Source organism: Polyodon spathula, chromosome 16 (genome assembly GCF_017654505.1).
Source record: "Polyodon spathula isolate WHYD16114869_AA chromosome 16, ASM1765450v1, whole genome shotgun sequence".
Classification (NCBI taxonomy): Eukaryota; Metazoa; Chordata; class Actinopteri; order Acipenseriformes; family Polyodontidae; genus Polyodon; species Polyodon spathula.
In genome coordinates this window covers 32,851,757-32,877,098 of record NC_054549.1, presented here as the reverse complement: position 1 = coordinate 32,877,098, position 25,342 = coordinate 32,851,757, and the positions used below count along the sequence as shown (strand labels likewise).

Sequence of the window (25,342 nt, the reverse complement as noted above, 5' to 3'; positions counted from 1 at the left end):
CGCCCCCCCCCCCCCCCCCCCCCCCTTCCAGAAAACTAATCTTCATCTTATTTATTTTCTTATTAGTATGCCACCGTTTGTTAAAGTGGAAAAGATGCACCCTAACCCAAAGGTAGATGGTACATCACTAAAAACAACTGCCTGCCCCACATCTTCTACCACTGTGAGTTCCTCAATAAAGCCAGGGCTTAACTGTCCCTCAATACCAAAGCCACCCCTGCTGTCTCCTGGACAGATTCCTAATGGGAAAGGACTTCTCTCAACTCTAGACAAGAAACAAGATGATAATTATGCCAGTAATAAGAAGCAGTTGCACAAAAGACTGTCAGGTGAGACCTTTGTATAACTTGAAAAAAGTACTGAAGGCATCATATTTACAGTGTAGCCTGCCAATAGCCAAATCAATGTAGATTGTATTGTCATTACTATGATGACAATGATCAAACCTTTACAGTCTATGAAATGTGTTGTATGCCTGTTTAGTGTTCTGGTTTTAATACTTTTTTTGATTGCTTACAGAGCGTGAATTTAATGCTGATATCCACTGTGGGGTTGTGGATATGGAAACCAGGAAGCCCTGCACAAGATCTTTAACATGCAAGGTTGGTACTTAAAAGCTGAAAGGACATACTTTGAGTGAGCTTAAGATTTGTAATATAAAAAAATCTCTCCAACTCACTGCTTGGTTTCAAGTACAAACGCTGTACACGAGCATCAAATGATAATTTAGAACAGCCCAAAAACTACATTTTTTAATCTAGCTGTGGGCCTCCAAAAAAGGTTACAGGATACTTATGTTTTTGACTTTCAATCTGAGATTGTATTTTAAGAACACAGTGCACAGTAAACACCTTTTCTGGACTTGCATTACAAGCTGATGTGTGTATCCTACAAGGCTGTGCAGTGATTCAATGCACTTTGACAGGACAATGGGATGTTTTCATTTTTTTATTGACAAAAACACATTTTATTATAGCTGATTTGATTTGAGCTTTTGTTTTTTTTCAGACACATTCCTTAAGCCACCGGAGAGCTGTACTGGGTCGAAGAAAACGTTTTGACATTTTATTAGCTGAGCACAAGAGTAAAACCAGGGATAAAGAACTGCATCGGAATGCCGAGTACCCTCAGCAAACCCTCAGGGAACCACATCCCTCCCCGTCAAGAACTACCCAGGAAATACACCAAAATTCTCATGGAAATAACACTTCAGAGTCAAAGCCTTTAATACCCAGCAAACCCAAACCTTACAATCCTAGTCTTCCAAGGTGAGTTCAAGATTCTAAGCGCAGCATTGGGAGTTGATTTCAGCAAGTATTTATCTAAATCTAATGCTTTTTTTTTTTTTTTTTTTTTTTTTGTTCAGGCCTACAAGCTACTCCACTCCACACAGTGGGAATGTCTCCAGTGACTCTCCATTGGTTCACGAATCTCCCCACCACTCTGCAGCACCAGCTGAGGCAGCGTCCCGGTTATCCAGTGATGAGGGGGAGAACGATGAGAAGGAAGAGGCCACAGAAAGACTGGACTGCCACTATTCAGGTTACCATCCTCAGCCAGCAGCTGTAAGTTTACAAATCGCTGGAAACTTGGATAAAAATAAGTGTCTTTTAACGAATAATTGAAGACATAAGCACGCATGGTTTATATTTAGGTCTCAAACAAAAATGGTAAAACTCTTTTCTTCCAAGCTTGATGTCCTGTTTTTACTCCCTGTTTGTTTATTTTAGTTTTGCACCTTTGGAAGCCGACAAGTGGGAAGAGGCTGCTATATGTTTGACAGGCGGTGGGATCACATTCGATGTGCACTTAACTCAATGGTGGATAAGCATGTTAACTCTCAGATGTGGAAGTGAGTTTGAAATACTTGATATGTTTGTCATTATACACTCCTCCTGATAGAGCCTTTTTTAAGTTTTAAACAGCTTGTTTTTTTTTTTTTGTATGCAAGTAAGTGAACGAATGCAAAAAGAACAGCTCTTAATATATTACAATGTCTTTATTTTTCAGAAAAATTCCTCCAGCATCTGAGAACGCAGGTTCTACACCAGCTCCACACCGGACAAGCACAAATTCATTGCCTGCATCACACTACAGTGTGAACTCCACAGGATTCTTGTGCCCCACCTCAGCGACATCCCCACAAATTCTTGGTGCACCATACTACACACAGTCTCTCGACAACAAATCAATTCCATCTTATGGGACAACTTTAAATGCCCACATTTCTTCTATGGGCTCTATAGACCAGGCTGCATATAATATGCAGTCAAGGCAAGTGTCTTCTTCGCCCCAAATGCCTTCAGGACATTCAGCTGTACCTTCACTGATATCCAACAAGCCTCAGAAATCCAAACCCAGCAGCAAGTATTTCAGATCCAAGGAATCTTCTGCAACAATCACGAACTGTAACAACAACACCAACAATAGCAGCAGCAGCAGCAGTAGTAACAGCTCGGGAAAGAGGAGGAAAAACAGTTCCCTGCTTCTGGCTCATTCATCTTCACATTCAGCTGAGTCGTTGTCATCCTTTAAGAGAAACTGTGCTTTGAACTCTGCCAGCGCGGGGAGCTTGTATCACTCGCCAGTGACCTCTTCATCTCACATTGGTCTCAACTGCCCCACCAACCGAACAAACTCTCTCAGCCTCAAACACGACCAATCAGGGAGGGGCCCTCCGACAGGGAGCCCCGCAGAATCAATAAAGCGCATGAGCGTGGTGATGAACAGCAGCGACTCCACCCTTTCACTTGGACCTTTTGTTCACCAGTCCATCGAGCAGACCATGAACTCGCACGGTGGCTACTCTCACTCGCACGCTCCTATGGAAAGACTGGAAGGGAAGAAGCGGAAAGGCGCTCCTGCTTCCAGCAGTGTTAACAGCGGCAACAGCAGCAGACCCAACAAGGTGGCCAAATCGCCTGGTGTGAACAATGTTCACACAAAACATGCCCGCACAATCCCAGGGACGCAAGGACTTCCGAACAATTCACTTTTACAACAGGTACAGTAGGAAATGTTTTGCTTAATGGCATCTAGTATGTTTGCTAGTCCGCACCTACGGTCAAGTTTTACTGCTTTTCACATTCATTTTTGATCTTAATGTTCATTAAGTATGCACATATGTGTCATTTTTACATTATCAAACTGGATGTAAGTCATGGTGATCCAGTAGTTCCTTGGCATGGGTTATGTATATAAATGTAGTGGCCTGTTTCTGGAGTAACATGTCTTCTGTAAGTAGTTAGATAGTAGAAACTGGTATTTGTTATGAATGAATGACTGTCTTGATTTAGTGGCATGCAGGGTTGGGGTCAATTCCAATTCCTTTTTAAAATCAACTTCCAATTCCCTTTTTAGTCAATCCCAATTTCTTTAACAACGTATGCTTTATTGAGCAGATATCTATCTATCTGTCTATCCATCTATAATGTCAAACACATTTGATTTAAACCTTTGTATTGTAATTATGTTGTTGACACAGTGGCCATATCTGAGCCAGACTGTTGGGTGTATAAGTACTTCTATTGTTTTATAAATTCTAATACTCTTAATAAGTTCATAAAGAATGTCCTTTTCGGGACTTCCGAGTGGCTCATCCAGTAAAAGCGCTGTGCATGGAGCTCTACAGCCTGGACGTCGCCAGTTCGAGTCCAGGGTATTTCACAGCCGACCATGGATGGGAGCTCACGGGGCGGCGCACAGTTGGCCTCGGCTCACCACACACCAGCGACCCCTGTAGTCTGACCGGGTGCCTGCAGGCTTGCCTGTAAGCTGCCCTAGAGCTGCCTTGTCCTCCTCCGCTGTAGGTCTTGGGTGGCTGCATGGTGATGCTGATGGCACACGCTTCAGAAGACAGAGTGTGTTTGTATTTGCCTTCCCGAGTTAGCGCAGGTGTGGTAGTGGTGAGCTGAGCCTAAAAATAATTGGACATATCAAATTGGGAGAAAAGAATAAAAATAATTGGCAATGACTACATTTTTCTTCATAACTAGATAAGTTTATAAATATGTAGACAGACCGCCTCCATATATCTCTTAATTATGATATACACAATAGCTTGTTTATTCAGTATTGAACAAGCAGTGCTGTAGATGTACAAAATGTATTGTGATCTACAAATGGACAGTCAGTCAGACTGCTTCCACTATATCCCCTGGGACCACCTCTAGGGGTGGGGGGGGGGGGGACCCCCCTACACTTGAATATGTTCGGTGTAGCAGATTCAAAGAATGTGTTTATTCTAGTTTGTGTTCTAATTCTAGTTTTAGAATAATCAGGACATATGTTACTTTAATTAAATATTGTTTCTTTTCTTTGCCAGCCAAAGGCACGTCCCTGACAACTGCTGCTGCTGTTGTACCTGCAAAAAAGAACTGGACATCCTCTAGCAGAAATAGATCTGTCTGGTACTCTGAACTACAAGAGGCCTTTATCTCCGCTTCCCATGTTCCTCAGGGGTGGAGATCGACTGGACAGATAGTTATGTCAAGGAATTCCCTGAAGCCATGTTTGTAACAATGCCACAATCAACACAACACTGGATGAAAATGTGTCATGCTGTTGCTTTAATCAGTGTTATTGGTGGAAAGGTCTGCTGACTGCCCATTTGTGAGGTTTTCCTTCGAAGGAGAATGTATTAAGTAACCTTACTCTAAATGTAAGGTACAGATAAGGGCTTGGCAAAAAAATAAGTGTGGGTTATACCTGCAAGATATGCCCTGGAGTAGGAGTTGCAAAGCTCTGTTGAATTCTACCAATCTGCTCCTTGTAGTTTGGATGCCTTTTCTGTCGTCCTTTAAGCACACAATGTGTGTTCAGTAGGTCATGCCCTACAAAACCAGTGGGATTAAAACAAAAAACCTAGCCTGTAAGTAAGTAGTTGGGGATAAGAAACTGCCAGGAGTTAAACTATTTTATATCGCATTTATACAGATGGCTAACAGTGAATTACAGGATCTTAATGGTTTTGTCTCAACAAAAAAAAAAAAAAAAAAATGGGAACATTTATAAACATTTATTTTTCTAAAAAATACTGCAGCTGGTCAGTTAATTTTTAAAGCTGAAACTGCCAAAAATTAACAAATCATCATTAGGGTTGGATTATGTGTGTGTTTTTTTTTTTTTTTTTTAATTTTGAAGTACACAAATGCAAATCATGGAAATTTAAATATTTAATGAAGAAGTTGCTGTTTGTTAATCTGAAAATTTGATCACAGTATGTTTAAGGTAGAACGTTTCAGGCGCCAGTCCATTATTATAGCAGTATGTACTGTATGCCCCCACATTTAGTACTGCATATTGTAGAATAAAATACTAGTTAACAACCAGTGAGGGAAAAACAAATATAACATTATGAAAAAGACCCAGACCTAATAGCTCATGAATTTTATTTTTTATTGATTATCAAATGATTAAAAAATTATATATAATATATAAACTCTAGAACCAACCACACAAATAACACATTTATAATATTGAATGGGTTATCAGTAATGACTATGCACACATCTAGTCCTTAAATTCTGGCATGTGATTGGTTAAATCTCACCACATGACCAAAAATAGATAACTATTGCCTGTGTGACGCTGCTTAGTCAAGGTTTTTTTTTTTTTCTTTATTTACAAACTCCCTCAAGTTGTGTCATCATGCTAAATGTCTTTCCTCTCTTCAGACAACAAAGCAAAATGACGGACAACAGAAAATTAATTCCAAAACAAAGATGCTGCAAACACTAAAAGCGTCATAAAAACTTTATTTCAGTATTTTACTTCCTAAAATTCAAAGAAGTCCAACTCGACGATGTAAATAAGTACGACGTTCACAAACTCAACTGAGAATTGTAAGCTGCAGTGAGAAAGGCAGACGGACAGTTTGTATGCCAAAAAAACATCAATAACTTTGCGCTATGGTACTTAAAAACATTACTTTCTTGACTGATTCATACTACAAGTATGGATTGTAGACCCCTTGGGAAGAACTGTAGTCACCTCCAGGGGACAATTTTGTAGCACTGTTGGTAACTATAGTGCTTCCCTCAGGCGCCATAGTTTTCAACTATACGCCTCCTCTCCAGTCACATACATGCATACATGGCAGAGAATTCATTAAAGGGGATCCAAGTAAATTATCTGAACCCTTTAATTATTTGCACTTTCTTAACCTGCCTTTTCCCCTTTTATTATCCATTAGAAAGAACCTCCTATACTGTGAGCCCAAGTATGTACCTGTCAAACGGAATGTGCCACTGTTTGTGCACAGCAAGTGCACTACTTATGCAATAGTGCTTCCCATGAGACCAGAACCTTCAAACAGTATGTCTTGTTAACAGGCTACACTCCTAAGTGTGAATACCTTGCACATCAGTTGCCTCAAAGCAAAAATAGTCATTTCTTTTATTAGCTTATTAATATTAACTTGGATTCAAACAGGATTGTTTCAATATTAAAGCAGTGGTTGGAGTAGTGCACCTTCACACTTAATAACAGACAGGTTTTCATAGTCAACAAATGACATTAAAAGGCCTTTTTTATAAACAATTATCTTCAGTTGGAAACTGGAATAATTGAGGTGATTATACAAGGTGGCTATTGATTGTAACTCCTGCAGTTTTCTTAACCCTAAATGAACGAAGCTATAAAGCAGAGTCGATCTAGTAGTTCTCTTTTTGGCTTTTCTTGTATGGATTATAAAAAAATATCAAAGTACCCCATTTTCAGAATACATATTTTGTTAAAAATTGTACATATTTTAAATATGTATTTTTGCACAGGCATTCTTCCTTATACCCAGTTTTGGTACAATTTAGATCATCATATTTATTTAGTAAATAATAAATAAGATCAGGGGGTTTTATTATGTTAAGTGGTACACTCCCAAGTCAATAATGCAATATGCCTACAATATAGATGGATGTCTTTTAATGCAATGGTCCTTTTGAAAGGTCAAGTGTTGTCATTTAGAAGAACAAGATTTGAAAACGGCAACTATACAAAATGCCTGTATCTTTAATGAAGAATATTAATATAATACTGGAAGATCTTACAATATCTGACTTTTGCCTCCTAGTTGGAAAGACTGAATGCGTATGACCAGAAATATAATTCCCCTGTCAATTGACAGGTGGCTTATATAAAGATTTTGTTCATATGCTGTCAATGATTCTTTTTGTCAAGCCACTTTATGCGAAAGAGCAGTCCTTCTTTAGTATATTTATTCTTTTAAAGTTTGTTTGACATTGGTGAGGGGAAAAAAAAGAGAGAAAATTGGCAGCACTTTTCCTTTATAAGGTCTGGGAGTAGGGTGATTTTTTTTTCTTTTAAAATAAAAAGGAAAAAAAAAAAACCTTTAAAACACAATGCAGCCCGCTTGCATCATTGTTGCCAAACTCCTTAATTTGAAACACTGCTTTTTACTGAAAACTTTTGTTTGCAGCTTTTAGAAAATATTGGAAAAAAATGAAAGTGCCTGACAATAGTTTCACACTATGACTGTTTTAAGGACAGCTATTTTTTACAAGACTTGAATGTTTCAAAGTGTTTAGGAGCTTGCTTTTTCCACCTGACTGTAGGTCATAATTACTGGTATGTTTGTTGTAATTTATTTTCATATTTGATAAACTTCTTGAGTTCTGATTGCTTATCTCATAGATTGAGCATTTCCCTCCTTCACCAATTTTTATACTATTGAAGGCTAAAACCAGTTTCTCCCCAGAATTTTAGTTGGAATATGAAATGCCTCTTCTGGTATGTTAAGATCAAAAGTCTTGAACTTCAAAAAACATTTGTTAAGAAAAAAAAAAAGGCATCTAAATGATATCTTGGTTTACTCTTAATTTAGGTGCTCTTTTAATGAGTCTGCCAATGTTTCCAGATAACATTACTATATTACTAAGATCTGGTTTTAAATAAGCACTACACATATTTAATGTGAATAAAAGCCTGAAAGCAGCTTGCTTTTTGAGAATGGTTCTAAAAGCAAACTCCTGTATATAGTGTGAATAGTTGATTTTTGTATACATAATCGGATGCATTTGATCAGCTGGACTTTTGTGTTGGCTGCTATACAATTCATGAACAAATGTCATAGGATAGATATTTACTTTAAATATTTAAAAAAATAAAGAAATTGTATAGTCTATTTGTTTTGTAACAGGTTACTGTAAATAAAAATAATTTATACTGTTATTTATACGTAAAACAGGCCTTGGCTTCTTGTCTAAAAAAAAAAAAAAAAAAAGGAAACATTTCTTGGATCAAGACTACCCATTTAATCTACTTGAAACAGCTTCAAAAGAACGACTAGAGAGTACTTCATTTAAAAGTAACAGATTAATTTAAGGAAAGGGTATAGATGCTGCTGAAAGATATAAAAAGATTCTCGACTTCACAGCAGAATGATACCAATGCTTATCACACTCAAACATATAGGAAGAACAACCTGGTAAATCCCTGTGAATATGCTAAATCTGAAATTCCATCAGCTAATGAAAATTGTACCCTTGATAATTTTTGTTTTAGCCATAGCTATAGATTTTCCAATCCCTGTTAAACGCATTGTACGTGTTCCTGCAATCTCTCGCAACATACTTAAATCTGAACTGGTCTTTGAACAGTTTTGTTTCACATCTGGTCCCTGGTCATTTATTTATTTACTTACTTATTCACATTTTCTAGAACACCATTATTACGTAGACCCCAAGGCGCTTTACTCAAAGTTAAAAATCAGTCAATTGTAATAAATTTGGTAACAGAAAGCAAGCCAGTTCACATAAAAATAAAAACAACATAGTAGAAACATCAATCAAATTTGAAATTAGAACGGACAACAAAAAAGCAGTTCTATTGTATTATAAAAAAAGACTATGACAAGAAGGCTAGTTAGTAAAACATCAGTTTTTCAGCCTTGATTTAGAGGCAGCAAGAGTCCTAGCTTCTCTGACAGAATAAGGCAGCGTTTGACTGTTGGAACCCATACTGTTTCTATTCATCCTCTGAATAACCGGCGCGACAAGGAGTGTACGGGGTCAGCAACTGTCTTAATGCATCACAACATCCACTGGAGGACAGCCTGCAACAATGGTAAGTAAAGGTGTTGTAAATCCAACACCCTGTTCAAAAACACTTCACCAGATGTGCCACATGAGAGAAGTTTTTAATTTACTGTAGAGCTTGTTTCTTTGCCCTGTATTCATCACTGCCACTCATTTTGATGAATAACAGCAAGGACCCTAGTCAATAGCGGGATCGCATTATATGCAAATTAAATACATTTTCAATAGCAACAATTCTGTCCCTTCTGCTTATTCATTTAACAAGTTTGTTCTTATTTTAGTTTCCAAAAGTTAAAGAAAAAAGTATCTCAAATTAAGTCAGTGTAGTGCAGAATAAGTGAGACAATATTTGTGAAAACATGAATTTTATTATATACAGTTAGGTGTTTCTGTATTGCAGCAAACAGTTTTTTTTTTTTCTTAAGTACATTTACTAGATCCATAAACCATTATCAATTGTAAATACAACAGGCCATACTTTAGAGGCTTAACATTTCAAATCCCAAACATGTAAACCAAATTACATGTTAATAACCCTGGACAGTTTTTGGACTCTATTCAGTAGGAGATCGCCCTTCTTTATAGTCTCTTGGTATTGCCAGTTCTTACTGTCAGGTCTGCATAAAGGGACAGAGAGCAAAAATGAATATATGAAAACAAACTTTTTGGCTATAATCCAAGCATGCTACTACTAAAAAAAAAAAAAAAAAAAAAAACACAAAAAAGTAGTTTGGTATATGATGTGATTAACAAGTGCATTATATATGTACATTAGTATCCCCAGTCTGCTATCCATAGCTCTAAAAAACATTGAAAAACTGAATTGTAAATTAACTGGAAAACATTGATATATTCTGAGGTAAAACATAGTATATAATGTTCTATTTTGCCTAATTCAGATAACTCAAACTAATAATTGTAAAGTCATACTGTACCTGTTTGTTTCCACTATCTCGTTTACTTTATCTATTTTGCAATGTAGTCTACCAGCTGCAATAAATCGCGAAAGTTCTCTGTAAAATAGAACAAAAACTATGTATTTATAATAGCACAACAACTTTGGAGCAAACTGAAATTTACACACATTACAGTAGTTTTTGGACCTTAACAATAAAGAGCCAAGCACCCTAGAAGCAACTGTGTTTTTCCTGTTAATCTTAAGTGATGGGTGCTAATAAACACCCTACAACGCTACTTACTGATCTATGAACTCCACACTAACTCCAAATGCCTCTGCCATGTACCCCAGTGTTAGGGAGCGGTAAGACTCCAGCAATTGGCTGTAAGCAAGGATTCTCATCTCCCGGACATAGTAACGGTAATGAGGAGCGAAGAGCCAATCCTTCTTGAGCTCCTGTTCCACAAGTGCTGCAATTAAAGGAAGCACAAAGCAACCTACTTAGGACTGAATAGAAAATAGTCTTTCTAAACCTACATGGTTTTCTGCATATGAGCCATTTAAAAAAATAAATACATAATACCTACCTAATGACTGGAAGAATACAGAGTAGCGGCACTCGTATAGTGAAAACAAATACTGCCGCACTACAGGAAGACTGTGCAATACCTCCAAGATCTCTGCTCCCTTGATAACCTGTTTATCCAAGAAGAAAATAATCATTTAGTGTTTGCGTAAACTATAATCTAATCCTTCATTTTCATCTGTAAATACTTTACGAAGGTGTGGTTGTAACACATGTAGTTCAAACCAAGATGTCTGTTTTACCTCAGCTCTAAGAGTATATGAAACCAGTAACTACACCAAAAAACAATGAAAATGCAGACTTAATTCCACAGCTGACCCCAGGATGATGTGTGCTGGTCTCACCTTTTCCCGGAGATCAGGTCGCTTTAGTGCAATCATACTGACGTACACCGTATAAGTTACAAATGTTTTATAATCCATAAGTTCATAGGAGGTAAATGTTGAGACTGTGTCCAAGAAGAGCTCTGCAGCTTGCTTGAAATCTCGAATAGCCACACAATAAAGACCCTGGTAAACCTTCAAACGATTCCTTCTGTCCCAGTCACCTCCTTCCTCTATTAAGCTAGAAAAGAAGTACTCAGTTACAATAACACAGTGCTTATTCAAATGAACAATTCACTGATTTTCAGAAAGCATGCATCACCAAAGTCAGCTTCTAAAGAGGAAATTAAAAACAAAACATACCTCTTTGCTTTTTCAGTATTTCGTATAATAAGGTCACTGTCCATGTAAAACAATCCAATTCTTAACAGGTAGAACACAATATCAAGCCGATGTCCCAGAGCCACTGTTTTGTCATAGGTCTTGCGAAATGCAGTTAAAGCTCCTTCCTAAAACATGACAAACAAAACAAAACCTACCACCATTACTTAAACCATTCGCTGCAATAACTTGACTTAAAATCGCTTGCAACTGTGGACAAAAACAAGGCTGCCTTACAGCAACTTTTACAGCTATAGCCATGTGGTCTTGGACCCTCCCTCTAACAATGTTGACCAATCACACTTAGCAATGTGGCTAATGGAAGGCACACTTGTTAGCCAAATTGATTTTCAAACATTGGTAATGCTGTCTAATTTGGAGTTTCCTGAAAATTATGGAAGCAGTACAATAAAACGGTTTGCAGAACCGGTTTTACCTTGTCTCCAATTCTGATCAAATATTCTGCTTTTGCCATCATTGCATCTCTGATTTCACTTTCTCCCAGATTCTTATCAGCATCCTCCAGCACATCATCCAAGCGTTTCAACTCGTCTTCATTTGCTTTTCTCATTTTACTCAGCAGATCTGTGTCCACCGTCCACTTCAGGTCTTTGCAGAGGCTCTCATAGTATGGTGCCATGTCTGAAAGTTGAATCAAAAGTAAAGTTATTCTAGATAACACGTGCGTGTGTGTAGTGCAATCCTTACATACTGAATTTTAAAAAGCACAAATTCGGTTTTGGTTGAAAATAGATAAAAATAATTTGCCTAGTTTCAAATTCAAACGCATTCACTGTATAACATCGTTTTGGAATACTTTACAGTACAGAGCTGAAATGGCAGTTCTGGAAAGATCATGCTAAAAACAGGAGTTCCAAAACTGTCAATTTGATTTAAAGAATGTCATTTTAAAAATTGATTTAATACTACAATATCTGTAATCACGCAAATATAAATTTCAGACAGGATACTTTTGACAGGTAGCAAAATACCAGTAAGGGTTAAAAACAAACAAACAAAAGCATCAATGCAATGACTTGACAGCACTTCAGTAAACATCATCCCCGTTTGAATTTCAGTGTACTTTTAATGGTACGTTTCTACAATGAAAACAACAAAATGTTACTCTTGGTTTAATGTTGGTAATTGCCTTTTTATAGCTACCGTCCCCCTGTACCACTACTACCGGTAACTTATCTGTAAAAGCAGACACCCATTTAAGTAAACACTCTATTAATTTTCTAAACAAATGTGGCGATTATAGGCAAAATAATCGCCTTTTAATACTATGCTAATATATTGGTTATGCAGCCTCTCGTAGTTGCTGTTTTGGCGTGCTCCAACGTACAGGCCACGGCTAAATGAAGTACTCGAGGCCCAGGATGAATTTCAGGCCCCGGTGACTCTGCAGATCTCTCTCTTAACGCGGCATGACTTCGTCTAATTTGTTCTGCTACTCACTGTTCTCCTTAATGGCTCCCATCAACTCCTGATTCACTTTTACATCTTCCCGATGCGTAAGCAGGAACTTGAGCTGTGCTATCCGCAGATCTGGGTTCTTAGGTAAGCCCTCTTCTTCTAGATTTTCAAGCGGCATTGCTGCAGAGTTGTCTGCCGGTTATTGGCCTTGACTTTTGCTACGAGGGATCCGAGCTACGAAAATCAATAAGCTGCACAAAGAAAACCCTCCCCTTGCCGTATTACCAACAACAAGCTAGTCCGTGTAAATTTACAGCATGTACCGTATTTATTGTACTGAATGATCAGCATGCTTATCATGCATTCACGTAGGCGTGTTGGGTGAATTATATATATATATATATATAAACATTTTGTCCACTTCTTACTAGTTGTGACCCAATGTAACGTCATAGCAATGTGCAGTATGTATAAATCCATACCACCTTAAAATATTTTAAATATTTTTTTTTCTTTAGGTCAAAAAGAGGTTTATATAGAAGAACATTATGCAGTTTGTATTCAGATCTTTTCAGACGTAGTCTAACTGGGGGATATTTATGGCAGAACTTTAAACCAGGACAGCTATAGTCGAGAGGAGACGGTGTTGCTATAGTTAAAGAGGAGAGTGCTCCAGAACGAGTTTGGCCATTACTTGTACATAATGACATTGATATGGCACCCCCTAGTGGTAAAATTGAAATATTGCAATCCTAGAAAATGTGTCTTTTATAGCTAAAGATCAATTCCATTTGGATTTTTATCACCTAAAATAAAGATTAAGTTATTTATGAAAATATGCATAAAATACATTACAACTAGAAAAATAAGATTCAGGTATATCTATTTGCTACGTGCATATGACGTTTAAACTTACTAATATTTAACGCTGGCCACGGTTCTGTCAACAATTAATCTGACTTTTAAAATACATCACAGACCATGTAGAAATTATTGGGCAAGCAAAGAAAACAGGACAATCACTTTAAAAAAAAAAAAAAAAAAAAAAAAAGATTCTGAAAACAGCATTCATTTGCAATGTTGTGAAAATTATATTTAAAAAAATGTATTTAAAAATACAATTTTACTCAACCTCGATATGACTCAGCTGATAAAAGGCACATTTCTAAGTAACTAAGTTTTTATAAATTGACTGTACCTGTACACTGACTTATTGCAATGGCTGTCTTAGCCTGGTGAGTATATACAAGGTTAAATGAGTGACTATAAAATGTGCTTTTAAGATGGATGATGAAATGTCTGCTAAAAGTTGGCAAATAAACATTTGTCTCAATATACAACACCAGCGACCCAGTAGACAGGACAAATGTGTCTTAGGTGCCGTACTGCATATGAATCACCAATGAAATAGCATTACGTTGTGATTTGAGTCACGGTGCTTGACAGTTTGTACAGCTCATTACTGTCAAGCACATCATTTTTTCCTTTAATATTTTCAGCTGTAGGGTCGAGCGCTGTTCTTCATAATTGCCTTGGGAACTGGAGGGCAGTTTAAAAATGGATTCCACATTTCGTCTATCAACTCTCCTTCACTTGTAGTTCAGTGTTTTAATCCATGTTTTCACTTATAAGCGGCTGATTCATGCAATTTCTATTAATTAATGTCAAAGCAAAAGCAGGGCGGTATACAGATTAATAGAGCATTTATAAGTCAATTGTAATGACCTGTGCGCTATTCAGGGCAACACACAATAGTATCTGAATAGATATTATTATTATTATTATTATTATTATTATTATTATTATTATTATTATTATTATTATTATTATTAATTTATTTTATCATCTGCTAGCATGCACCCACAGTGCCACCTACTGGGCTACATCAACTTCTACATGAAATATCATGCAACAGAAAATCGTGATAAAAACAGAATACAGCACTACAGTACACTCCAAATGGTGGTCTATTTGCTTAGAGAAGGTCTAGTTGACTCCAGTTTAATGCCTGTTTTTTAAAGTTGTGAAAAGCAGACGGCAGTTTAAAAACAATATCACAAAACAAAAACATGTGAACCATACTGACGTAAAATGTAGCTTTGAATAGTACAGCTACCAGAAAGCTAAAACACAATATGCATTACTAAAACATATTTTTGAAACTTTAATGTGAAAAAATGTAAACAATATACAATGTAAATACTACGACGACTACAAATCTTATCTTAAACTTATTACCGTATCTCACTGGTTCCTAGAAGTCTGCAGGACTCGGTATTCTTTTTTTATCAGCATAGTTTATAGTTCGATTTTAGACTACACACGTCATAAACTCGTGTCTCACGTGCTGTACAGTAGTATATATATATATATATATATATATATATATATATATATATATATATATATATATATACACACACACACACACACACACACACACACTTAGGGGGTGCTACCAAGCGGCAGTCAGTGTCAGTGAAGTGACTAAAGCGTACGTCTATCTAGGTAGTTGTACACCAACACTTGCCGTTTGTGGTATAGAGATGCAATGGTAAGTTATTTAATCCTTTGAAATATGAAACGTAATTTGATAAAAGTCAAGGGTCAGCTTTGTTAAGAAATGTCGGTTAATTGGTAAGATTGAATGGCTTTACAACATTTTAAATCGTCACAATTAGGATTTACATTAGTACATTCACATAGCTTTGAATTGTATTTGCACCGAAAACAAATATAACATGTAGCTGCAGTACTGCAAATAAACGCATTAAAACGTTTTCATTTAAAAGGGCGGTTCCAGTATTTTACATGGGTGCATTACATGTTGATGGCGTGCTCAAATAAGAGGGACGAGTTTCCCAATTTGTTTGACAAGAAAAACTATTCTTTACAAAAATTTGACAGATGAAAGTAATAATTGAAGAGACTCGAGCACAAATGGTGCCTTATTTTGAACATCAAAGCTCCAAATGGTGAACATCGGGTTAAAGCTCAAATTAAAATTAACTTTGCAGTACCTTGCAATTTTTGCAAAGCAGCACGCTATACCATTAACTTGTTTGTCTACTTGTGAAGAATTTGTGATGGTTTCTCAGTGTAATTCAGGAAATGCTTATTTCCTGGTCGCCTATTAAAGCTACCCTGAATGGAACTAGTTTATTGTTTAGCAAATGTCAGTGCTGGGACAGGTCAAATTTGAATGAAAAATTTGAATTAAACAAACATTGTTGCTTGAATAACTAAAGCTTAATTGTGTTTAAAATCTACAGGTTCTGTTATACGTGTTTGTCTCTCTATATTTTCTTGCTACTAATTGTATAATACATATTCCAGAATGTCTTTTTTTTTAATAGATTGTTTGAATAAAACATTTGATAGAGAAAGGAGGCAGCACATTCAGAGCCGTTAATTCTGCCTGACCACAAGCTTGTAGCAGCTTTTGAGGGGAAACGCTTTTTTTTTTTTTTTTTTTTTTTTTTTTTAATCAAACTTATACTTCCCTTGCCTTAAAATACAGAATCTATTTTTAGTCCGGTTGTATAGTGTTGTTTTTAATTTTTTTTACTACTGACGCTGGAAAGTGATTATTATTATTATTATTATTATTATTATTATTATTATTATTATTATTATTATTATTATTATTATTATTATATGGGCTTCAATACATGTAACAAATACTGTTCTATCCTAGAGTTCTTCAAGAAAACGAGATGGCAAACATGAATCAAATGATCAGAGGCAGAAAAAGAGTGAAAACAGAAGTTCCAAAAAACATGAAACCAAGGTAATATACAAAATACATACAGCAGTGTTTCCTGTGTGATGTGTGAAGATGAATTCCTATACACTCAGGGAAGACTGCATTCAGTCTGTGCCTCCATTGCTGTGATGGTAGATGTTCGAATCTTGTTAAGCTTAGAAAGTTGTTGAAGCTGACACCCTGGGATACTTCAAGAAGCTGCTTGATGAGATTCTGGGATCAATAAGCTGTTAACAACCAAACGAGCAAGATGGGCCGAATCTTAAGCAGCGCAATATCCTAATTGAGCCCCCAATTAAACCAGTTATGTTCAACTCCAAGTACACACATGTGTTCAGGAAGTGTACACTGTATCAGCTCAACTAACTACTTGGGCAAAAGAAGGAGGTGGCAAATTAAATGTATTATGATGACAGGCAACAATTACAATATCATTATGGAAGCTGTTTCACCTTTTAATCGAACTGCCATAGGGTATTTTGCAGAAATTAGCTTATCTTTTGCCACCTCTTGAGGTACAAAAAACCGGGACCTCTGAACGGAAGAAAGGTTGGTAACATTTTAAACTCTCTTTAGAAATCTTATATTCATTCAATAGGAAACGTTGATAATATTACTGCTACAGCATTGACAACCAATTTGTCTATATTGTCAATATCTGTGCACATTATGCACAACAAAATAACACCTTTAATGGTGTAGATTATCTCAGTTTTCATAATATTTAATGTATTTGAATTTGTATCCTGTTATGTGTGTTCTGTGTGATTCTCTTGCTGTGCCTGTAAAAATTGCTTCTGAAAAGACGACTCGAGGCTGATAAAGGGTGCAGGGAGGTGGGGAAGCCTGTAAGTGTTGCACAGGATGTAGTGCACAGTGCAACGCTAATGTTTACCACAGTTTGATTTTAAGGAGGCTTTTTAGAAGCAATTTTTGTTGGATAAGGTATGAAGCATAGAAAATAACAATCTAAGCTCCTTGTTTACATTGACGCAGTGTCCTCAAAAGGCCTGTGACATGGGGATACTCATCACAAAATGGAAATAATCCACCTAGTTTATTTGTTTAGTAAAATGTTTGTGCACAGACAAGCAGCTGAAGTTCTTGTTTTACCTGTTTGGAGGAAGCTTGTGAGCAACTGTCACATGAAAGGATAAAAGTCATAACTGCATAAGCTCCCTGTAAATGAACAATTGCACTGTTAAAAAAACTGGTTCTCGCTTTCTCTTTTGGTTTCTGTGTATAGTGTACCTTTTGCATTTTTGACTTGGATGGTGTCTTGTTCGAAAACCAGTCTATCTATATATTTTGTATCTATTTAGGACGACAGAAGACATTCCAGAAAAAGTAGAAGTCCGTTGAGACCTCCTCCGGTCAGACCACCTATGACGTTCAGACCTCGGTCTGGGAGACCGTTTTTCAAAGCCAGGTGTCCTGTCCGTAGATAATTTAAGCATCTTTACCAGAGCTTATGTTTTTGGTAAATTGTTCGGTGCTACTTCATCTGCTAATATCTTAAAACAAAAACATTCTGAAACTCCTCCGGCACAATTTAACGGTGCCTTACTCTTTGACCTGTTACCTAAAATGGCTGCCTTTTAGGAGTCATGTAAAGAACGTCTGGTTTGAGATATTGGCTTTGTACTCGGTACACAACTGTTTTCTTTGTCAGGTTTCATGGTGGGTATTGTACAATCAACCCTTTTGTGTCAGTAATTTTACAAAGCTAGCAATTGTCTATAACCTAATACTATTTGCAGGGTTGTCCAGTGATAACTATTTATTGTGGCCTTTTTTTTTTTTTTTATAACTAAGGCATAATGGTACCAACAGACCTAAATATATGAATAAAGCAATTGAAATCCAGGGGATTATAAAATACAGGTTGTCTGTTTGAAATGATACAATTTAATTGATACAATTTCAGCATGTCCAGTTGTCGTCTTGTTCCAGATATTTTAGAAAGGAAGAACCCTTTTTCAGAACACCAGGATTCCGTTGTAGGTTCCAAAGACCACCAAGATCACAGAGAGGCTTGTCTCCGAAAAGACCACATGCAACATCCCCATCAACTGCCAGCCACTGTGATTTAAAGAAAGATAGTAAATGTGCTTCAGAACAGCTACAAGATCTGACGGGTATGTCTAGGCTGGTGAACAGATTACAGTTATGATATGTTTATTATTTTCCAACAGCTGTCTATTTTAAAGCTGTTCTAAAAACAACATTGCATGCATTTTGTTGTTAAAATAACATTTTGTGACTGTTTTTTCATTCAACAATAAAACACAGAATACATGAACTTCAGTACGACCCATTCTATTATATATAGGCAGGTACTAGTATAAACTCAAATGTTTATAAACTACAGTTTATTTGTTGGTAATTTCAGGTTAAATGAGACATTACATTTATTTACCACAAGGGGGCAACGTTATATAATTATAAGAACTTGAGTATGAGGCCAGCAGATGAGGCCAAAGAGCTGAGTTTCCCCCATTGTAGTTGGCATTCCTTATCTTATTAGGCCTTCAGTCATTCAGAATGTCTTGAGCTTTGTCATCGTTTTTCTCTATTTCTCTGCCATCTTACTTTCCAGCCTGTGTTTGATTTGAAATGTTTCCTGATTCTCCAGAAATCAGTAGACACCCGTTATATTCAAAAGTTGGAAGGTCATACATTATTTTCTTCATTCTAAATTTGTGTTTCTGTCAAGTCATGTATTAATCTTAATTCATAATGGTTGTGCTAATACTTTTTTCAATATTGACATTTTCCTACATTCTGAGTGCTGTTCAGCCTATATTAGAAAGCTATTTGCTTTTGTACATTATTTTAAACCTAATGTATTTTTTCTTCTTCTTGGAAGGAAATAAAAGTAATGATAAGGGTCTGGAGTCTAATTTCTCAGTTAAGGTAAGACTTTTGTACAAGTGTGCAAGTTCATAAACAGGTTAAACAAGGCTAGTCTTATCAGTCAGTTAATAGTTAGAAATCAAGAGTGGTGTGTTTGTACTATTGTAACGAATCTGCTCTTGTGATACCCCAACTCAGGCTTTTTTACTCGGTTTGACAAATAATCCCAATGAAGAGTGTTACACTTTTGAGATCTGATTGATTTGCAGACTTGCTTTCAACTAGCAGTGCTTATGTTTCAAGGTAATTTGAACTACCCTAGATTTATAAGCGCTACATACATTCGGTGTTGAGAAATTCCAACGGCATTGTTCCTAACCCACATCTGGCTTTCAGACAAACCCTCATCATCTGAAAACAGCACAGCAAACCAAATCAGTATTTCTTCCCAAACACAAAGCTTTTTGGCACTGTTATATATTCAGATACAGACGATGTGAACCAGAAGTAGGAATCTTGCGTTCTTCTGCTCTCTGGAGTCGACTCACACCTTGCTGTCCGGCTCCTTTGTTCTACTCTGAGATCTGCGTGTTGTCAAATATTTGAAGTTTAAGTTTGAAATGTAGCCAGAACATAATTAATCCCAGCTAGCACATTGCCTGCTTCATAACGCATTGTCAATACTATTTCTGTATTTATTACTGGGGTGTACATAGTTAGTTTTATATTTAGACATCTATATTATTATTATAGTATTGCATTTGATATCCTGTTTAGGAGCAAGTGTAAAGCCATGAAAGGGTGCGGAAATCACTTAAGATCTTTCTTTCTGTGGATTCAACTGCTAGACAACCATTTCTACTATGTTCACGATTCTATATCTGTAATATTTCGTGGCAATCATTTTAGCCAATCCCAACATGATAGTGACCTCTAAAACCAGAATTGCATTCTGTAGTATTGCACATATGCACCACATGTGACCAGTTATAATTCTGTTTTGTAGCTACTGCAGCTTTTGTTTGTGTGCAACAATACCGTTTTGTATTATTAAAAAGCGAGCCTTGAAGTATTTATATGTTGGCATTGCATGGTGCTATAATTATTCTTCCGTCTGTTAAGAACAAAAATATATACTTTTATTTGTGATGGCTTTTAAGGACACCCCTAACATCCTGTTAAGAAGCTGCTACTCTTAATATAGCTCTTCACAGTTCCCTAATGTTTGAAACAAGCCCTGGTCTTTCTGTGCTGTGGCACTTTTATGATTAAGTGGAGTGCAAAAGAGAAAAACCAAGCAGGAAAAAAAACTCAAGAATACAACTTGCGGTTACAAATTACTTTTTTTGTCAAGATGAACTATTTGTTTACAATACTGTTGAGAGGAAAGAGTGTGTCTCCCACAGCAGCAAAGCTGCAAATACCTGCTTTATATTCCATGAATTGTGAGAGTGGCCATTGTTTAAATTGGGATAATCGTACAGTAAGATACATCGTTAAATCATTCTAACGGGTGGACTGTAAATGTTTATGATTTTCTTTTATTTCAGGAACAGATGTTCCAAGAGATTTCACCTGGCAACAAAGAGCCTTCCTCTTTGGTGGCCCGCGCTGCTTTGCGTAACAGAGCCATTCAGCAAAAGAGGAAAGAAATCGAAGAGGTCAGTCTAATCTGCTTCACAGCAGGGAGTGCACTCTGTCAGGGACCTGAGTTAGGTCTCCAGGTGAACTTAGTTACTTTGCCTGTTCCACCAGGTGCTGTACTTGATTTCTGAAGAAGCAGTTTGCCATAAGGCTACTTCTGTGGTAAAGTGTTAACAGCTGTGTAATGTTAAATGTTTGCTGTAATTAATGTTGCCGTATACAGTGTTATGTCTGGGCCTCACCCAATAGCATTTAGATGTTTTAAACACAGGGTTCATTCTAATTCTCCAGCTACATAACTGCCAGTATTCTTTTTTTGGTTAAAAGGTCTCTTTATTTACGTAACCTATGTAGTGATGTTTTCATAGAACGTATGCTTGATTAAATACACTACTGTGTATTTTATGTTCACAAGGGTTGGTAATAGTGTACATTAATTGCATTTTAACAACACGTACTGCACATGGAAACAAATGGCCTAATAAATGTCTTGTATGAATCACTCAATCTAATGACTTTCTGACTGCTGGAAAATGGAATAAATGTGTGCAGAAATTAAAAACATCAAAGAATTTTCACTGCATCATTAAACAATAAAGAGTAAAGTACAGTGTTAAATGTCACTTAAAATGAGGAAAAAGAGTCTAAGATATATTTAACAGACTGTTTGTGATGACATGTCATTCAGGGAGCAGTTAGTATACCATTACAAGAATGTTACAGTTTTATATCTGTTGAGGATGGTGCTTCAAAACCCCTGGAGGCTTTTGTTCACTAAAGAGGTGTGTTCTTAAGTGCATGTTGCTGCTGCTGTGTTTGAAGTTTGTATGCATTTATGAAATAATAATGTCTACCCCATTTTATGGACTACCTATATAGCATTGACATTATTACTTAATGAACACTCAGTTGGGTTTCATGTACCTTGCATGAGAGCAAGGATTTAGCTGAAGGTTGACTGCTGTAGCAAGGCCACATAAACATGCATATTTTATCTGTATATATTGTGACAAATACATATCCTGATAGCCTGGAAACAATATTAACACATTATGCTAGTCTCATCCTTATCGAAGGCAGGTATCGTTGATCAAAGGCCCCCTAACATGTGAGAAATGTACAAATCACTTTTGGTAAATACTAAGAAAAATATAAAGCATACTGCCGTCTGCTTCTTACCTTTTCTCCCTGAACTCTGTTTAACAGGCCATGTTTCCATGGAAACTTGGCTAGTAGCTGTTAAAGCTGCTGGTTTTCCAGTTTGATTGTTCCCTTAGTGTGAGTGAATAAGGAAAGTTATGCTGCTGCACTACATTGTTGCAGGTACCAACAGAGAGAACTGCAGATAGTGGACTGACGGGAGGTTTTGAGATGCAGCATTTTGGTGGTCATTGGGTACTAGATCCCCTTCAGTTACTGTGTGCATAATTCTACACGTTAAGGTTCCTGTCTGTGTATCTGTTTTATAATGCATGTATGTTATTTTTTTATTAATGCATGTATGTTTAGAACGTCTAAAATTTGAAATTTAATCATGACCGAAGGGGATATTCTTAAACTACATGTAGCTTTGAAATAAAAGTCCTTGGGGAGGTGGGTGGAATACATATACACTCTGCACACAGCGTAGAATAGAATCTCAAGGGCCAGTCTGCGGTAGAAATTGCATTAACAACTTGCTTATGGGAAAGGGTAACAATCAGACTACATGAATAGCTGACAGTGTGTGAACATGAGTGCCAGTGGTCTCGGGTTTATTAATGGCATACACATGACACCCTGCAGCGGTAAAAGCAGCATCTCATTATGGTCACGCATCCCCTCATTTCAAGGATGGTGTCCCTTACTGGCTGATCTGGAGCCTAAACTGTGTGGACAGTACCAGCGTTCTTAATTTGTAAATAATTAAATCAGACTGTTTCTGTATTACTAAGTTGTAACTTTATACAGTAGGCTAGTAAGTATGGGTTTAAGTGGCTTGAAAGGAGCTGCAACACAAGGCAAATTATTTTGATGTGTTTTCATTTGCTGTTTTGTTTGTTTTTAAAACAGGTCTACAAGCAGGACTGTGAGACATTTGGAATTGTGGTAAAAATGTTGATTGCAAAGGACCCTTCTCTGGAGCAGTCAATCCAGTTTTCTCTACAGGAGAATCTCAAGGAAATTGGATTCCGATGTGTTGAGGCGATGCAGGACTTCATTTGTGATTATGACTCAAGGCCCCCCAACATATTTACACAGCACTAGTCTTAATGTACTTATATACTGTACGTACTATAATTAGGCTTGCTACTATTTGATTTTAATTATTTTGCCAAATCAGTGATTAATATCGACGTTTATTGATGGAAGAATTTACAATTTTTTATGCCATTGAGAAGCTTCTCATTTAGCGAAACCCCTTTATCATATTCAACATGCAGCGAAGCCATGGTTACCAACATTCTAATTGAAATAATGTTTGGTTATAGCAGAGCTACCTTGTATAGATAAAGAACCTACACAAATTTGCAATATAAAAGTATAATACACAGACTTTTATAGCACGAATAACATACACAGAACAAAACATTCTATAGCTGAACAGAACTAACATGCACTTATTATCCAGAGTCTGAGCTCCACCCCTCTCCTGCTTCAGCACAGCAAGGCAGGGGCCCGCTTTGTCGTGATGCGGAGACTTCAGCCATCGATCAGGGTATTGTGCACAATACTTATTAAGTGTTTTCCACTTGAGCCCCACTTTCAAATCAAACTAGTAACTGTCACCGTTTTTATACCTATAGCAAAAGCCTACCTACACCTTAACCTGCTAATTTCAAAGTAGCCTCTTTGAATGACAGGTGCAAATAAAAGGACACAGTCGGTGCAGGTTTGATTGACAGTCATTTCAACGAATGAGAGCATTCTAGCGCTGCTTTAGTCAATGAAATCTGTCAGAACAGGATGAAATGACTGACGGTGAAACTACAGTAGCCACTGAGTTGACTGACAGCGACCCCCAGCCATTTAGAGCGCAACGGAGACGGGACAGACAGCAAGTACAAAAACTACACAAAGTAGAGAGGATTTCTAAATAATAATTTTGGTAAGAGAAAAATAAAATAATGAGTGGTTTTACTAACGTTTATCCTATATAAATCTATTTGTCGAACTCATATTTCTGGGGAATTTGACATTTAACAAGCTTTACCGATTAAAATTGAAAAGTAGCAAGCCTAACTATAATGGAAATAGTATTACTGTAAGCTTTGATTTAAAATGACCACAAATCTATATAACTCCCAATGTCTGCACCTCCTATCATAATCCATCGGAAATTCATTATTAATTTGTGGTCATTATTTTAAAGAGACAATTTAATGCCAAAGTGAAAACATAGGTTAAAGAGAACAACTTCAGAGCAATTTGATACAAGGTTGCTGCAGATCTGAAAGCTTGGTAGTTTTTGTCCAATTCCTGTACAATTCTCCATAGATTAGTGTTTTTGACAAACATGTGGATGCGATTTTCAGAATTCTTAGAATGTTTTAAGCATGTTTGCATTTTGTGATTATACTAAATCGACGTGGCCTGCAGAATTATATTTGAGTTTCTGTGCTTCTCTGTTTAGTACAAATCATTTTTAGTTCAAACATTCTGAAGTACATTTTTAATTGTGATTTAATGATTGCTTTTGACATTGTTATAGTAATACATTGTAAATAAACCAATTTTTGAGAGTAACTATTCTTCATATGTTTACTTGTACTTGGCTTATTACTGTGTCACTCCAGTAGAAAAGAGAAATGTTTCTGCATTAAAAGAAATGGGTTTGCACTTTAATTGGAATATCGATAGCTTTGTACCAGACATGCTTATATTAGTAAATACAGTATAACTGGAAGCCAAACAGAGCAAAGTGTTAATGGCAGTAAGTTTACTGAAGTGATTCCAACCAGAGAATATTTTAATAATACAGTCATTTTGTTGTTTTGTTTTAATATTCATTAATAATGAAAAGGCATGCAGTCAATCTTAAATGTTTTCAGCACTATTGCAGCTCCTGCTTTAAGATGGTGTTGCTGTTTTTCTTGGTAGGATTGGTTTCATTTACTTGAGCCGTACCCATGGGATCTCCATGTTGAAGATCAAGGAAAAGATTTAAATAAACCACAGATGACTAATTTAAAAGCATTTTTTAAGACATAGGAGGAGGTGGGGGTGGGGAATACAGATGTTTAAAAGCACACTGCTTTTTATCAGTGGACTGGACATATAATACATTCAGTAAAATAGACACAAGGCATACCAACTGATATTAAGCACAAGTACAAAGGTATGTATTGATAATGGATTTGTTAAATATATGGTACAGATTGATGTTATATCTAACATAATTCAGTTTCAGTTCAACAGGCTGTTCACAGTGGAATA

The 25,342-nt window shown here is 36.6% G+C and overlaps 3 protein-coding genes across 4 annotated transcripts in view; 2 read left to right on the top strand and 1 right to left on the bottom strand.

Annotated features, from left to right (window-relative positions):
* LOC121328697 (ataxin-7-like) overlaps positions 1–7,447 on the top strand; it is a 28,748-nt gene extending 21,301 nt beyond the window's left edge. For both annotated transcript variants that reach the window (XM_041273658.1, XM_041273659.1), the window contains 7 exons: positions 67–329; positions 520–602; positions 1,009–1,268; positions 1,367–1,565; positions 1,731–1,852; positions 2,011–3,004; positions 4,325–7,447. In XM_041273658.1, the coding sequence (XP_041129592.1) occupies positions 67–329; positions 520–602; positions 1,009–1,268; positions 1,367–1,565; positions 1,731–1,852; positions 2,011–3,004; positions 4,325–4,342 (1,939 nt within the window). In that variant the 3' untranslated portion in view covers positions 4,343–7,447. The remainder of the gene's footprint in view (positions 1–66; positions 330–519; positions 603–1,008; positions 1,269–1,366; positions 1,566–1,730; positions 1,853–2,010; positions 3,005–4,324) is intronic.
* A 2,119-nt stretch (positions 7,448–9,566) lies between these two features.
* Positions 9,567–12,928, bottom strand: LOC121328222 (26S proteasome non-ATPase regulatory subunit 6). The gene is made up of 8 exons (XM_041272772.1): positions 12,703–12,928; positions 11,678–11,883; positions 11,224–11,369; positions 10,882–11,101; positions 10,539–10,647; positions 10,253–10,421; positions 9,989–10,066; positions 9,567–9,670 (listed from the first exon to the last, which is right to left on the bottom strand). Exons 1-8 carry the CDS (start codon positions 12,836–12,838, stop codon positions 9,574–9,576), a joined length of 1,161 nt encoding a protein of 386 aa, XP_041128706.1. The 5' UTR covers positions 12,839–12,928; the 3' UTR covers positions 9,567–9,573.
* Positions 12,929–15,118: 2,190 nt separating this feature from the next.
* Positions 15,119–23,892, top strand: LOC121328520 (periphilin-1-like). The gene is made up of 7 exons (XM_041273215.1): positions 15,119–15,214; positions 16,358–16,450; positions 17,749–17,855; positions 18,380–18,564; positions 19,296–19,342; positions 20,833–20,943; positions 22,979–23,892. The coding sequence occupies exons 1-7, from the start codon at positions 15,212–15,214 to the stop codon at positions 23,171–23,173; spliced, it is 741 nt and encodes a 246-aa protein (XP_041129149.1). The 5' UTR covers positions 15,119–15,211; the 3' UTR covers positions 23,174–23,892.
* The last annotated feature ends 1,450 nt before the right edge of the window (positions 23,893–25,342 follow it).